We start from the raw sequence: 17,275 nt of genomic DNA on the forward strand, positions 1-17,275 counted from the left end.
TTGCCAACATTTGAAATTAGATTCATTGGTCTATAGTTTGCTGACTCAATTATTTTGCTTTTGAAAATTGGGAAATTTGCCCACACCTCTTTCCTTCTCTACTGACTTTCAAAAATTGTTGATGAGCAATGACTTGGCATTTGCCAGGTTGTGTCGGAACCCTGGAATATAGTTTATCTGACTGACACTGGTGAGATCAAGGGCAACATTTCACAGTAGAAAGAGCATTGGATTTAGACTTAGAAGACTAGGGTTCAAATCCTGGCCCTGCTGCCTCGGTTATCTTCAGCATGTCACATAACTCTGGGCCTTAGTTCCTTACCTGAAAAATGAAGAGTTTGGGCTAGATAGCTACCAAAGTCCCTTTCACCTCTAAATTTTGAATCCTAAGATTTAGAATCCTAGTATCTCCTTACTTACATCGGGTATCCACTCCTGATTAAGCATTTTTTTTCCCTGAGAAAATAGAAGCAAAATATTGCTTGAGTAGTTCTGCTGTTTTTCCATCAATAGTTTTTATCTTATTCATCCTGAGTAGTTTTTCTCCTCTTTCATTTCTCCAGTATAACTAAAAACAAAAATAGGGTCATTGACTTTTCTTACGAGCCTTAGCTCAGTCTTACATTTAGTGTTTCTGACATTATTTCTACATCCCTTTTTATTCATTCTTTATTACCTACCCTTGCTTCCATCTGCATATGCCTTTTTAAAATGTAAATCAGAGGGGGCAGCTAGATGGCTCAGTGGTTAAAGCACCGGCCCTGGATTCAGGAGTACCTGAGTTCAAATCCAGCCTCAGACACTTGACACTTACTAGCTGTGTGACCCTGGGCAAGTCACTTATCCCCCATTGCCTTAAAAAAACAAACAAAAAAAAAATGTAAATCAGTTGGTGAGCTCCCTTTGCTTCCAAAGTATTCTCTTGAGGCAACACCCTTTTTTTCTTTTCAGCAAAATTGTTTCTCTTTTGTGGCTCCAAAATTTCATTCTTGAGAGGTATCCATCTCTCCGGAGTTGACTTTGCTGTGACATTTTAGGTGACAAGATCCTGTCTATCCTTTCTCTGAATACTTTTAAATCTTTTCTCTCCACCTCTAGGGTGAATGCCCGACTATGCCCAACAGTCTCCTCTTTCTGTATCTCAGATGCTAATGCTTGGACTGGTCACCCAGGGCCACACCACAGGTGTCATCCTCCACTCCTTGTAGTCTGTCACTCCCTCCTATCCAGTCAGTTGTCACTTCCTTTTGTTTTGCCTCCTCCTCTCCTCTGACTCTGCCACCACTCTACTACAGGCCCTCCTCTTCCCATGCTTAGACTGCTACAGTCACCTATTGGTTGGTCTCCCTGCCTCAGGTCTCTCCCCACTCTAGTCCACCCTCCACTCAGCTGTCAGAGATACCTTCCCAAAGCACAGGCCTGACTGCATCTATCACCTCTCCTCTGTGGATAAACTCTCGTGACTCCCTGTTGTCTCCAGGATCAGATACATGGCCCTCTGTTGGTCATTAAAGCCTTTCCTAACCCTCCCCCTTCCCACTTTTCCAATTTTGCTATACCCTGCTCCCCTCCCTATACGTGGTGATCCAGTGAGACTGGATCCTTTCTGGTCCTTTCACATGCCACCCAGTCTCCTGACTCCAAGCAGTTTTTCCTGACTGCCCCCATGCCTGGAAGTTTCTTCCTCCTGCTTCCCTGGCTTCCTTCAAGTCTCAACTGAACTCTGACTTTGTGCAAGAACTCTGTCCCAGTCCTCCTTAATCTAAGTGCCTTCCCTCTGTACCTTCTTTCCCCAATTTATCCTGTATAGATCTTGTTTGTATGTACTTGTTTGCATGTTGTCTCTTCTGGTTGACTATGAGCTTCTGGAGAGCAGGGTTTTTTTGGTGCTTGTTTGTTTTGTTTTGTTTTGTTTTGGGGGTTTTTTTGCCTTTCTTTGTATCCCTAGTACTTATCACAGTCCCCAGAACATAGCAGGTAATTAATAAATACTAGTTGACTGACTTCTTACCTAGGGTTCCTATCATCTCCACCCATCAATAAGTTCTTTGTTGGTGAAAATGAAATAGAGAATCACACCTCCTTTAATTATTTCTTTCACTTTTGAAGGTTGAAACTGTCATGAAGGCAAGCCAAGAAATAGCTGTTTTGCTTTTATCCAAGAGAGCTTCAGCAGATGTCTAGATAATCTAATTATCCAATCATCATTACCATGTCATGGCTCTGTCAGCTGCTTATGGTGCCCAAACTCTTAATCTATTTCCCCTTTTCCTTTGGTGTTCTGTAGTATAATAAAACAGTCTCTTCAGATTTCTACGTTCCAACCTAGATAAAAGCTGCATTCGGTATGTTTTCTCTTTGAAATCTCTCCCTATGGTGATTGGGCTGCATTTTTTTTTATCTTTAATTTAAAAAAATTTTTTTTAAATTAATAAAGTATTTTTTCCCCTTACATGTATAGTTCTCAACTTTTGTTTTTACAAGCTTTCCAATTTCAGATTTTTCTCCCTCCCTCCCTTCCCTCCCCCCCTCCCCTAGACAGCAGGTAATCTGATATAGGTTTTATATATATATATATATATACATATATACACACACACACACACATATATATATATACACATATATATATACACATACATACATACACACACATACATATAACAATATTAAACATATTTCTGCATTAGTCATGCTATAAGAGAAAAATCAGAGCAATGACGAAAAACCTCAAAATAGAAAAACATCAGCACCAAAAACAAAAGAAATACTATGGTTCATTCAGCATCTATACTCTGCAGTTCTTTTTTTTTTTCCCCTGGATTTGGAGATCCTCTTCTATCATGAGTTCCCTGGAACTCTTCTGTACCATTGCATTGGTGAGAAGAATATAGTCCATCACAGTAGATCAACAGTCAATGTTGATGATCCTGTGTACAAGGGCTGCATTTTTTTTAATGAACTAGTCCTTTATTTTTTGCTTTTTGTTCTCATAACAAGTAGTTTATCCAGCAAGATGCTTCAGAGAGCTATAACTTTGGAAGACCTAGGTAGCCCAAGTACATAATTTTTGAGGATTTGTTGCAACTTGTCTGTGAAGTTGTTAGTATCCCTAATCTCTTTTCTTCCCCAAGCATGCCAATGTAATGGACACAGTAAATGTATCAATGAAAGCATCTGTGAGAAATGTGAGAATCTGACAACCGGCAAACATTGTGAGACGTGTATATCAGGCTTCTATGGGGATCCTACTAATGGAGGAACGTGTCAGCGTAAGTGAAATCTAGCTCTGCTAAATACCATTCTAATTACTAATGTTGTATTTATTAAATTATCAAGTTGAGGTGGACAAAGTAAATGAATGCTACATTTCTTAGTAAGCATTTGCTATTTTCAGTAAACTTTGAAATCATTGAGTTTTCCCATCCATGATGATGAAAAGTATAAAAGCAATAACAATTTTATATTTGGAGGAGAAAGAGAATTCACAGTTCATTTGTTAGCATGTAAAATTGTAAAATAATATTAGCTGGATTCTGGTTTTATATTAACTATAACACTCATGTAAGTCTGAGTCCTCCAGTATTTAAATACTGTATTGCTTTTCCTGATAGTGTGAGATGTTTCACTAGAACTCTATTTAAGTTGCATTTTTGCTCCTGTTACTTGTAATAGTATAAATGTGCTAAATGAAAATACTTTTGCAAGCCTTTTAAATGTGAGGCAGGAAGAAAGTATGACTTTGTGGCTTAGAAAATTCTAAGTCGTCTAGTAGTCATGTCTGAGATGCCTTGAGATGTGTGTCTGTAGTGATGCCAATGATGTGTAAATCTAGTATAGTTGTTAATATTGGTGTTGACTTAGCCTATTATGTCTTTTAAGAAGCTCTCACAAAGGGGTAGAGGCTTGTAGCCTCCTTTAAGATCTAATGTTCCATGATCATGACTCTAATTGTCCTGGAAATTTAGAAGCAAAGGAGATAAATGTGGCCTGAACTGGTCAGGTAAGACTTGATGAAGGAAACATGATGTGAAAGACTTTAAACGGTTAGGTAGGATTTGGATAGAGAGAGGAATTGAGAAGGCATTCCAGATAAAGGAAATCATTTATAGGACAGGTAAATGTATCATTTGAGGCTTTCACTCAGAATTGAAGTTGGAATATATGAGGGTCTTTCACTGGAACTTGAATCAAGAAGACCTCAACTTAAATCTAGCCTCAGACTCTTTTTAGCTTTGTGACCCTGGCCATACCACTTAACCTATTTGTTTCAGATTCCTCAACTGTAATAATAGCTCTAACCTCCCAGAGTTGTTGTAAAGATCAAAAGAGAAAATATTTATAAAATGCTTTGTAAACCTTAAAGCACTGTAGAAATGCTAGCTATTATACAATGGATGAACAGGTGAAGGACACTGAGAATTGATTAGACAGATAGGAAGAATACCACAAGAACACAGTCACCAAAAGAGAGAGTATCTAGAACATGAGTTTTGAACCTAGAGTTCATGAAATTTTAAAATATACATTTACATTTTTGTTTGTTTTTGTGGGGCATTGAGGGTAAAGTGACTTGCCCAAGGTCACACAGTTAGTAAGTGTCAAGTGTCTAAGGCTGGATGAGAACTCAGGACCTCCTGAATCCAGGGCCTGTACTTTATCCACTGCACCACCTAGCTGCCCCTATACATTTTAAGATATATTTTAATATGTATATTGATAACTATTTCAGTATGGTTGTTTTTCTTTGTAATGCAATATATTTTATTTTATGCATTTAAAACATTCTGAGAAAGTGGTCCATAGACCACCAAAATGGTCCATGACACAAAAAACTTTTTTTTAAAAATAATTTTTTGGGGGTGGGGCAATGAAGGTTAAGTGACTTGCCCAGGGTCACACAGCTAATAAGTGTCAAGTGTCTGAGGTCGAATTTGAACTCAGGTCCTCCTGACTCCAGGGCCGGTACTCTATCCACTGCCCCACCTAGCTGCCCTGACAAAAATCTTTTAAGAGCTCCTGATCTAGAGAAGTGAGGTGGTTGGCAGTGTCAAATGCTGCAGAAAGGTCAAGGAGGACAAGACTTGAGAAAATGCTATTCAATTTAACAATAAAGAAATCAATGCTGATCTTGAAGAGAACACTTTCAGTCAGATGTTTTTCCTTTTATCTTTTCACCTAGATCTAACAGTACCTGACACACAGTAGTTGTTTAATAAATGCTCATTGATTATTTATAGAGTTTTCAGCATAAAGAGGGGATTGCAGTTTTTCAAAAGCTTTTTATAAATCTATTGACTAAAATATGTGATTTTGGGGGGCAGGTAGGTGGCGCAGTGGTGAAGCACCCGCCCTGGATTCAGTAGTATCTGAGTTCAGATCTGGCCTCAGACACTTGACACTTACTAGCTGTGTGACCCTGGGCAAGTCACTTGGCCCCCATTGCCCCGCAAAAACAAACAAAAAAAAAACAAAAAAAATATGTGATTTTGGATATTTTTGCTTTCAATATGATAATTATACGAATATCAATTAATAGTATGAATTAATGATATTATTTTCCTAATGTTGATACAAACTTGCATCCCTGATATAAATCCTAGTTGCTTACAGTGAATGATTTTTTAAAATAAGATTTTTAAAATAAGTTTTTTAAGATAGGATTTTATTTTAGATTTTTAATCAGTATTCATTAACACTAATGATTTTATCGTTCTCTTTCTTTGCTTTATCTTTTCTTGATTTACAAATGAGGACTATATTTTCTCATAAAACTTGTTTGGTAGAGTGTTTTCTTAATTTTTGAGAATAACTTCTATTATAGAATATCAATAGTTCTTTACATTTTTATATAACTTTAAGTTCATCTGGTCTAGGAGCTTTTTTTCTTTGGTATTTCCTTTATAGCTAGTTGAGCTTCCATTTCTGAAATTAGATTCTTGAAGATCTTTATATGGTATTCTCTTTATTTGAGTAGTTTATATTTTTAAGGTAATTCTCATGACCCCTTTATAAAGACAGACCATGTATCAGGGCACAGAGAAATCATAGATGATTAAAAAAGCAGAAATGCTAGTCGCTTCCTCTATGGGCTTGTCTTCCACATGTCCTGGTTCTCACTTCCTCCTAGAATCCTCTAGAGAGAATCCAATTTCTACATTTCCTAAGATGTTGCTAAGTAGACCTGGAATATTCTTCCCACCTCAGTTCTGAAGATGAGGGAATATAGCTTCAATTTTTTGTTTTCATCTTGAGTTGTTATTAGGAGTAAACTCAGACTGCAATCAGATGTTTCTTTGTAGTGAATAGTACTACTGATTCACGTTTTGCCATATTTGTCAACATTCACATTTTTCCAAAACCAGGAGTTGCTTCCTACAGCGTGTCAAGTTGGTGAAAGAAACCATTACTTTTGGGAGGTCCTCTTGGAGCCTTTTGTGCTCTTTGAAGGTATATAGTTGAACCTTATTGAGTCACTAGAGGAAAGAGACCGTGTGTGTGTGTGTGTGTGTGTGTGTGTGTGTGTGTGTGTGTGTGTATATGTATATGTATGTAATGGAATCATTACACCATAAAAGAAAATGAATGGGACAGATTCAGAGAAACAAGAGAGGACTTACATGAATTGATACAGATTGAAGTGAACAGAGCCAGGGGAACATTTCATACAATGATTATAGTATCATAAAGGAAATGATTTTGAAAGAATGAATAACTATGATGAATGATCATTCATCACCCCAGAAGACTGATAGTGAAGCCTGCTTGCTACTATCTCTTGGCAGAGAGGTCAATGTACTAAAGATGCAGAATGAGATGTTTTTAGACATTGCTGGTGTATAAATTTGTTTTGCTTAACTCTCTTATTTGTTACAAGGGAAAGCTTTTATTTGGGAGAAGGGATAAATGTTGTAGGAGGAAAAGATAGAGATAATGATAAAAAAAAAAAAGGAACAAAAGGGTCAGTGAAACATTAAAAAGTACATAGTAGGGGCAGCTAGGTGGTGCAGTGGATAAAGCATTGGCCCTGGATTCAAGAGGACCTGAGTTTAAATCCTGCCTCAGATACTTGACACTTACTTGCTGTGTGACCCTGGACAAGTCACTTAACCCTCATTGCCCCACCCAAAAAAAAAAAAGATACACACACGCAAAAAAGTACATAGTAGATAGCAGAAGAAAGTTCAAAAGGACACACAGAAAAACAGTTTTGTATCATGTTTAGTTTAATTTATACTTTTAAAAACTATAATAGAAGTTTGGTTTTATATATAGTTCTTTTCTGTTCTTTGCGTATTGAAATATTTACATTTAAAGTTTACAGTAAAAACAACAGCAGGAGATCAATGAATGAAGGAATTGAAAAGGTCCTGAAAGAGTATAGAGTTGGAAGCTTGTAGTAATGCTGATAAAAGTTGATCATGCCTCCTGAGAATGAGTCAGTCTTTAAGTTCTCAACTTATTTCAGTACTTTCTGCCATTGTTAAAATAAGAAATTATATTTGTGGTGAATTTATTGATTGAAAACTTCATCATCCAGTTGCTATCCTTCCTTCTTGTCCATTTTCCAGTGAAAGTGGTTTAATTTTTTTAGCCCAGTGTAAACTGTGTTTTCTTTCATTTTCACAGCTTGCAAGTGTAATGGTCATGCTTCCCTCTGTAATACAAACACAGGCAAGTGTTTCTGCACCACCAAAGGAATCAAAGGAGACGAATGCCAATTGTAAGTATCTCCTCCTTGTGCCTTATATTGAATGTTGAATGGGGAAATTGATTTTTCACACAGTGATTCTGCATTTACAGTCAGCTAAATTTAAATGATCTTTGCTAATGATGGGAAGACAAAGCAGAGGTCTGCGAAGCAATAGAGTCCCTTTAGACTTAAGATTTGCCTCCTTTCACCATATTTGTTCAAAAACCTGACCAAAATGTAGTCATAGGAGCATAGATGTAGAGTTGAAAGAGGCTAGAGCGACCGACTGTTTAGTTTAGTCTTCACATTTGACAGCTGAGAAACTGAGGCCCAAACAGCTTAAATTACATGCCCAAGGTCAAAGAGGTATTAAGTGACACAGCCAAGATTTGATCCCATCCCTTTACTTCAAGTCCAGCAGTCTTTCCTGACAAATTGACTGATTCGAAGTTTCACCTATACTTTATTCTCAGCTTCAGTTGAGGATACTAAACTCTAGTAGAGCTGGTCACAAAGTGGGTAGCGTTAATCCTGGGCAATCCATAAATTACATATTCCATATCTAGAGAACTTTTCTATTGACTGTCACCCCTAGCCATGGTTGAATTGGCTAATTCTCTTGTTCAGGGAAAGAAAGGGAGTGGTTACCTTCCAGTATAGCAGCATGAAAGATTCATCCTAGCCCACTGGTCCTCCTAAGGAGCCCAGCTTCTCCTGGACTCTGGTCTACAGCGGATTTAGAGAGGGCAGGGCCAGTTCCCTTTTTGGCCTATGACAGCATTCTCAAAAAATGATCAGGGACCCCAAAAGATTCCCAAGACCCTTTCAAAGGTCTCTGAGGTCAAAACTATTTTCATAATAATCCTAAGGCATTTTAATTTCTAGTATGGTCAATATTGATAGATTTAACTCATATAGATAAAAGCTTTTTGGGGAGGTGGTCTTCAGTAATTTTTAAGAGTATAAAGGGGTCCCAAAACCAACAAGTTTGATAACTTTTGGTCTTGGACTTCCTTTTTACCATGCTTTAAACCTTACTGAAATCTAAAATCCAGTTTTAGATATGGAACTCTGACCCTATTGATTCCTGAACTTACTTGATTTCTTGGGTTCAGAGACTTACCATCCCTTATCTGCCCTCCCTTCTACTACTGCTGCCACCATCCTGGTGAGCCTTACCCAGGTTAAGGTGTTCACTCCCTCTTTTCCATCTCACCCCTGCTGCTACCTATTTTAGATCATGAGAGTGTATTCTCTAGGGCTTATTCACAAGGAAAGAGCATTAAATGCAGAATTCATCTATAAGAGTAAGATCATTCAACATCTATATTAAAGATACTGAAAAGTGATTGAGTTCCTGGCTGAGGGCTCCCATTGTTCCTCTTCAGTTCCTCCAAGTGAAAATGACCTTTTTAGGGGCAGCTAGGTGGCACAGTGGATAGAGCACCGGCACTGGAGTCAGGAGTACCTGAGTTCAAATCCGGTCTCAGACACTTAACACTTACTAGCTGTGTGACCCTGGGCAAGTCACTTAACCCCAATTGCCTCACTAAAAAAACCAAACCAAACCAAAACAAAACAAAACAGAAAATGACCTTTTTAAACCAGAAATCACAGTCCACCAAAATGTAGTATTCATTAACCTGTGCTCATTAGAATGACTATTCTGCTTTTTAGAACATGCTTTTTAGCCAACCAGGATCTCCACCTGAATCAAGGAGAGGAAGAAAGACTAACTTTTCTTTAAAACATTTCTGCTTGCCCCATCTCTCATTTCCTGAAGGTAGAAGAACCATAGAGTGGAGGCTTTGGAATAAATGGGTCAAAGAAGAGACTTCCCACCTCTTTGTGATGGTGCCTCACTAGCATAATACTTGGGGGAAGACTGTTTTAGAGGAAAATCTCATTCAGCAAATTATTTTTTCTCTTTTTTCTTTACAAAGAGGGTCTCAAGGATGAAAAGAAATATTTATGGCTGCCATAACATCTAGCTGGTATCTTATAAATAAACATGTATTAGTCGAACTTGCTGTTATTGTACAGAAAATGAAACTGTCACCATAATGCACTATCAGCTCCCTTTATTAGGCTTAGGGTCTATGTTATAGCAGAATTAATTGGTTTGGTTTTAGTATTTACTAAAGTCTATTACCTGCATGCTATACATTGCTAATAATTTCTGAAGAGAAAGCTACTGGAAGGTTCCATTTTGGTTTTTGAAGCCAAGACTAAAATAAAAGTAAAACCCACCATGCATCTCTTCCCCAGGATTGGGTACAAAGTAATAAAATGTTGAGGCTAGTTGAACTGAATATCTGTAGAATTAAAATTTTCACTCAAAGAGGTTCTTTATAGAATTCTATTATCTTCATCCTGGATCCTCTTTAAAAATGGGACAAGATCATTTTTTCAAGGCAATCTGTACCCCTCTAAGTTGTTGTGAGCACAGGCTAACCCCTGGTTCTTGCCAGAAGGGATCTTAACCCATAGCTTTGGCATTGTATAAGATGGCAGTTGTAGAAGAATAGAGAGCATTTCCCATCTTGGCCTTCGTAGATGTGCTTTGCAGACTACTCAGTTTGCCACACTGAACAAGTTTTAAATAAGAATTAGTGATTTGTGATAGACTAGTTGATATTGAGATTTCTATTGAAATCCTGTATTCAAGTTTATCTTTTTTTTTTCTTTTTGCGCGGGAGGCAGTATGGGTTAAGTGACTTCCCCAGGGTCATACAGCTAGTAAGTGTCAAGTGTCTGAGGCTGGATTTGAATTCAGGTCCTCCTGAATCCACAGCCAGTGCTTTATCCACTGTACCACCTAGCTGCCCTTCAAGTTAATTTTCAAAGGGGAAACAGACTTGAATTAAAATGAAATATAAGATAATTTTTTTCACTTGACATTTATGGAAATAAGAACAAACTACTTAGGGAGCATATAAAGTAATTTAGAAATGGCAAGTTGGAAAGTATTTTCACTGTGTAATAGTCTACTTTTGGAAATGGTATTGATTTCCCAAAGGGCAAAAAAATGACTTTCAAGGCTGTAGTAAAGTCCATTTGTAATTTAAATTTCTCTTTTTTATTCAGTTTGCATTAGGCTGTTTTGGTTTTTCAGTATTTGTTTAACATACAGTGGGTTTGTTTTTTTTAATAGTGCTCTGCTAGATGTTCTCTCAGAGAATACATATTTGTCTGGGCTGGTGGAGGGATAGTTATAGAAAGAGGCAAGAAGCAGAATGGTGACCGTAGTCTTACATGAGCAAGAGTGGGACATAAGTGAAAAAAGTGACTTTATTGACTTGAAAAATAGTTTTTACTTGTTTGATTTGAGTTCTGAGTCTGTTTAATTTCAAATATTATAATACAATATAATATAAAAACAATTTTTCAACGAAAAAAATAATCAATCATAAAATTTTTCTAGATGTGAAGTAGAAAATCGTTACCAAGGCAACCCTCTCAAAGGGACGTGTTACTGTAAGTACTTCTACTTTCCTACTTGTCTGGGAACAGTGTAGGTGGTGCTGTAGCATGGGTCTGAATGCTGACCAGGCATTTCTTTTAGAAGTCAGCAGCACAAGGGGCTCTAGCAAGAGTCTGAATATAGGGACGATTGGCCTCTCTACTAAAGGCCAATGCCCTAAGTCCTTTTTTTTTTTTTTTTTTTTTGCGAGGCAGTTGGGGTTAAGTGACTTGCCCAGAGTCACATAGCTAGTAAGTGTCAAGCATCTGAGGCCGGATTTGAACTCAGGTCCTCCAGAATCCAGGGTCGGTGCTTTATCCACTGTGCCGCCTAGCTGCCCTGAGTGCCCTAAGTCTTAATAGATCTTTATGATGGCTCTTGGTTTGAAGGATGGTGATCACTATCTGCTGACACTCTGGGTTCTTTATTTTTCTTCTGTTGCTTGTAATTCTGCTTGCTGATTGAAACTTTGGGGAACAACATCAGAAACCAAAATAAGCCTTAAGATGCAAAAAATAAACAACCACACTTAAGGTTACTTAAAATTGTGTTTATAAATATAAAGTCCATGGAACACTATTTGGCCCCACTAGATGATGAAACAGAAACTTTGGGAATTCTCTGGAGGGTGTCGATGGATAAGAGCCTCTATGAAATATATTCATTTTTTTGGAAGAAAAATGCCACGTAAGTACAAAGCAGGAATTGTCACCTGAATTACTAGGTTCACTTCAGGTTAGCATTTATTCAGGGCCTACTCTAAGCAGAGCGCAGAGCTCATGAGCTCAGTTTGTGTTCTGCCTGTCAAACACAGCCCTAAAGACTGTTTTTATCAGTCTCAACTCCAGCATATTTGAACTGCCTTTCCTTTTTCACTTTTGTATCAAAAATCATTGCATTTAGTTAGAACTTTTAGGTTTTATGAATGAGAGACTTGATGAGTATTGTTTTCCTTTAAATACTGGCTAGTTGGCTTACTTTCCAATTTGTTACTCTTTGGGTTTCATTGTTTCTAAAACTGCATAATTTTTCCCTCCACAGATACACTTCTTATTGACTATCAGTTCACCTTTAGTCTATCCCAAGAGGATGACCGTTATTACACAGCTATCAATTTCGTGGCTACACCGGAAGAAGTATGATCAACATCACCTAATGTCTCTCTGGGTGTTTGTGATGATTCTTGTTTGTATGAGGCCAATGGTAGATGCAGTGTGATGTAATGGTTCCATTAGATTAAAAAAGATAGAACTCTGGTTAGAGGTACTGCTTCTGTCATCACCTGGAACCTTGTTTTTAAAATGCTTTCTCGGACCATATGTACATTTTATGGAGCAATAAGTCCTTCATACCTTTATGGCAGGGAAATTGAATTTTATCTTGGATTTGTAGCTTGGCTTAAGGAAAATCACCTGGGAATTGCCCTCTCCCTGTCAACACTTGCTCTTCTCGAAAGTTTTAGGTTTCTTATGAGACCCTAGTAAAATGTAAGTTCATCTGTAATTGAGAAAGTTGATGGTAATGAAATTTAACTATAGCTTTCCTGTAAAATCTCAGAATTGTTCTAATATTACTTAGTAACATGACTTTTTCTTTTCAATCAGCAAAACAGGGACTTGGATATGTTTATCAATGCCTCAAAAAACTTCAACCTCAACATTACTTGGGCAACAAGCTTTGCAGGTAAGTAAAACTCTTGGTTACTGCAAAGGATTAGAATGTGTTTGGCTTTAGAACCTAGAAATGTGCCCAGTTGTGAAGTTGTTTTGAAGGCTGGAAAGTGATAAAAGGAATAAAGATAGAAGACACAGGCTGCTGGGAAGAGTACCGGAGTGAGGAGTTGGGACTCCCAAGTTCCATTTCTGGTATTGACACTAACTTTGTGGCCAGAAGCAAATCACCATTAGTGAGCCTCAGTTTTCTCATCTATAAAATAGACAGGCTAATTAATACATGGGCTACGCATCTCACCAGGTTTTTAAGAGGAAAGTACTATCACTATAGAAATAACTATTTCTATTGGATTGAAAAGTTAGCATAGCTTTCCTTTTCCTGTACTGCTATACAGTGATCCTTTCATTCCAAACTCTCCAGAGCCTAAGGTTTTCCCCTGAATTACCATCCCCTACTGTGGTTACTTAGGATGAGAGACTGGGCTGATAGCTTACTTCCATGCACCATAGGCTGTTATATGAGTAGCACATTCTAACCATGCAGTAATGGTTTCTGATGTGGCTTGAGAGGAGGAGACTTATATGTTCAGGCAAGATGGAGGTATGGAATGATTCTAAAGGCAAAGAAGTTTGGAGGGGTTAGCTTCAGGCTAATTCTTGGGTTGGAGGGATGGGGACCCAAACTAACAAAAGACAGAACAGACAGGTTTGGTACATAACAAAGACTGGTTTAATACATGTTAACACCTAGCAGGAATATGCTTTCCTGTGCAGAAAAATATATGTGAACTTAAAGGTGTGTGGCCATATGGAGTTAGTCCAGACAAAGCTTCCATAGCGCACTGGTGGTATCCAAAAACTTGTCTGCGGCTGTCCCACGTAGTCCGAATCACCCAGTGCTTGCATCGTTATAGAAGATTGTGTAGCAGTTCTGGAGAGCTTAGGGAGCAGGAGGAGCTAGATGGTGAAAGATGCCTATGAACAAAGCTGTGAGCAACTGGGCTTATTTGCCCTTGAAAAGGAAGCTATAGTAACTTCAGAGCCTGAAGACAGTATTTACCGTTCAGAGGACAGGAATGATCAAATTATCAGAAACCAAAGCAACTGTAAAGTGGTTCAGGAGAAAGAAGTTTGGATTAAAAATTCAGAACTCCTGGGTCCCCATTCTGATTCTTCTCATTTTGAGGCAAATCACTTACCTCTGCGTCTTTGCTTTATTACTCTAAGCAGCAATAAAAGCACCTGTAGTACCTTCCTCATATTGTTATTTTGAGGATTTATATGTATATGTGTGTGTGTTTGTATGTATATATGCATATATACATACACAATACATGCAAACGCTGTGTGTGTGTGTGTGTGTGTGAGAGAGAGAGAGAGAGAGAGAGAGAACTTTCTCAGCCTTAAAATGCTATATAGTCTATGTAATAATGACAGAGCCCAGGAGTTAATAATAGGGAGGGAAATCACATTCAAAATAACTGCAAAATGCAGAGAGTTGTTAGGAATCATTCTGCCTAAGCACACACCTTTATAAACTACCCATATAAAGTGAATTACAAAATTTGTTTAAAGAAGTAAAAAACGTGGAGGACTATTCAGTGTTTATGGCTGTGCTATGCCAACATAATAAAACTGAGAATGTCACCAAAGTTAATTTACGGATTTAGTGTTATACCTGTCAAACTACCAAAATAACACTTTCATTGACTCAGACAAAATAATAACAGACTTCATTTGGAGGAGCAAAATATGTAAAAGAATCAAAAGAATCATTTTTTAAAAGATAGAAATGAAAGGCAAATTGCACTTTCAGACCTCAAACTATATTATAAAGAAGCAATCATCAAAACCATTTAGTACTGGTTAAAAAAATAGAAAAACAGATCAGCTTAGACTAGGCAAGAAAGAATCCAAAATAATTGAACTCACTAACCCAGTGTTGAAAAAAAATCTTTAAACATAAATTACCTAGGAAAAGACTCCCTATTTGTAAGAACCATTGGGAAAACTGGAAAACTATCTGGAAGAAATCAGACTTAGACAAACACTTTATGTGATATGCCACAATAAATACAAAATGGATACATTACCTGAATATTAAACACCACCCTATAAAAAATTAGAATAGTAACATATGTTATACCTTTCACAGTTATGAGTAAGTTAGGGGATGAGATTTTAATCAAATAAGGAATAGAGACAGGTGCTTTCAAAAGATAAAAGGTAGACTTTTGATGAAATTCATTTTAAAATCTTTTGCATTAACAAAATTAGTGTACCCAGTATAAAAAGGGAAGTGGTCAATTGGAAAAAAAATCTTTGTATCAGTTATCTTTGCTATAAAGGATATCAGCTAACAGAAATTTATAACTAGAACTTCTCAATAGATAAATGTTCAAAAGATATGAACAAACAGTGCTCAAGAAGAATTGTAAACTATTAATCTCATGAGGACATGCTCCAAATCACTAATAATAAGAAAAACTCAAATTAAAACAGCCCTGAGGTTTTGCCTCACCCCCTGTAAATTGGCAAAGGTGACAAAAAATGTGAGTGAGTAGTGTTGGAAGAGCTGTGGAAAGTCATACTATTGCATTGTAAGTGGAGCTGTGAATTGGTACAATTATTCTGGCAAACAATTTGGAATTATGTAGATAAAGTAACTAAAATATCCATATCCTTTAACCAGAGAGTTCGCAGTAAGGGAAAAACCACAGGGTAGTCAGAGACAAAAAGAAAATCTGTATACACCAAAATATTAATAGTAGCACTTTTTGTGGTAGCAGAGAACTTGAAATAAAATAGGGAATGGCAAAGCAAATTTTGGTTCATGAAGGTAATGGAATATTATTATACTCTAAGAAATTCTGAGTAGGATGAATACAGAGAGGCATGGAAAAACATGAACTAATGCAAAGTGAAGTAAACAGAGCTGGGAAAGTGATCTTCAGAACATAAATGGAAAAAAATATCCACAAAATAATTGAAAGTAAATATTGCAAAATTAGAAAGAACAAGCTTGACAAGAAGAAGAGAGATGAAAAGACCCTTTCTTCCAATCCTTTGCAGAGGTGGGAAGTCCACGGGTATTACATATAGTGTCAGATTTTTTTTTAATACATTAATTGGCTTTCCTGAATTTTTTTTCTTCTTTTTTTCTTTCCTTTTTTATCATAAGAGGTGGCCCTGTAGGAGGGTGGGGAGGAAGAATACAGGGGAAATATAGGCAATGTAAAGATAAGAAAAATTGAGAGAACGAGTGGGGGAGGAGGAGGAGATATGGGAAGAGCGGGAGAGAAACACGGAAAATCAGCTTTCAAGCTCTCTGGGCCACAGTTTCCTCCTGTAAAATGAGAGGTTAAACAAGATGGTTTCAGACTCCTTCCAGCTCTTTTGTGTCCTGGGAGGGTTTAATTACTGGGGTATTTAGTTGGAATTCATGAGAGGGAGTCTTGGAAATGGATTTTTATCCATCTGGGAAGATTCAAGCATACTTTTTGCATGTAAACTGAAGAATAGATTAGGTCCCACCTCAAGCTAATCCCTTCTGTCTTCTTTACAGTTGTCAGTTTGAGGAATACAGATGGACTCAGAGACCAACATACACATTTTAAGGATTTTTTTAGACAATTGAGAGTAAAATAAGTTGAAAGTAGAAAATTTGACTTGAAATATTGCAAAAAAAATAGTGTTGATGTCTCAATTTAATAGTATTTTGAAAAACTTTTCAATTTGGTTTCTGTGGTAAAGAATATAAAGTGCTTTTTAACCTGAAAGAAATATATATTAGAAGTGTCACCCCAAAAACATTTGTTCTTTTGGTTATTTTTCAGTATGATGTAGTTAGGAAGTAGTAGAGGTGCTTATATCTGAAGATAATCTATGGTAGACCATAGTCTACAAATGTACTTATTCTCATTTCTCACCCCAACAGCTGGAACACAAGCTGGAGAAGAGATGCCTGTTGTTTCAAAAACCAACATTAAAGAATACAAAGATAGCTTTTCCAATGAGAAATTTGATTTCCGAAGCCACCCAAATATCACTTTCTTTGTTTATGTCAGCAATTTTACCTGGCCCATCAAAATTCAGGTAACAGTTGCTTCTGGTCATTAAGCTAAATTTAGCTCATCTGGAATTTGTGAAAGTTTAATTTGGGAAAATTAGGTTTACTTTTGTAATGTTTTGGGGAAAAGTGTGTTCTGGGCAAATAGTCTAACAAAAAGTGAAAGAACGGTAGGTTTGAGCCACTTAATAGAATGAACTATTTTTAATTGATTTATAGATCTTGATCTGGTACATAACATTATCATGCAGAAATTAATAACAGATTCTAAGTGCTCTAATCGTATTAACCTGGTATAGGTATGAACTGAAAAGTAGGTGTTTTTTTTAATATTGCATAATTCTAGGCCTACCCTTTATTTTGTATTAATAATAAGG

The 17,275-nt window shown here is 37.0% G+C and overlaps 1 protein-coding gene across 1 annotated transcript in view; it reads left to right on the forward strand.

Annotated features, from left to right (window-relative positions):
* ATRN (attractin) overlaps positions 1 to 17,275 on the forward strand; it is a 248,909-nt gene that overhangs the window by 134,878 nt on the left and 96,756 nt on the right. The window contains 6 exon segments of the mRNA XM_043973429.1: positions 3,135 to 3,272; positions 7,630 to 7,723; positions 11,118 to 11,170; positions 12,198 to 12,292; positions 12,761 to 12,839; positions 16,767 to 16,924. Of these exon segments, the coding sequence (XP_043829364.1) occupies positions 3,135 to 3,272; positions 7,630 to 7,723; positions 11,118 to 11,170; positions 12,198 to 12,292; positions 12,761 to 12,839; positions 16,767 to 16,924 (617 nt within the window).

This window comes from Dromiciops gliroides, chromosome 6 (genome assembly GCF_019393635.1).
Source record: "Dromiciops gliroides isolate mDroGli1 chromosome 6, mDroGli1.pri, whole genome shotgun sequence".
Classification (NCBI taxonomy): Eukaryota; Metazoa; Chordata; class Mammalia; order Microbiotheria; family Microbiotheriidae; genus Dromiciops; species Dromiciops gliroides.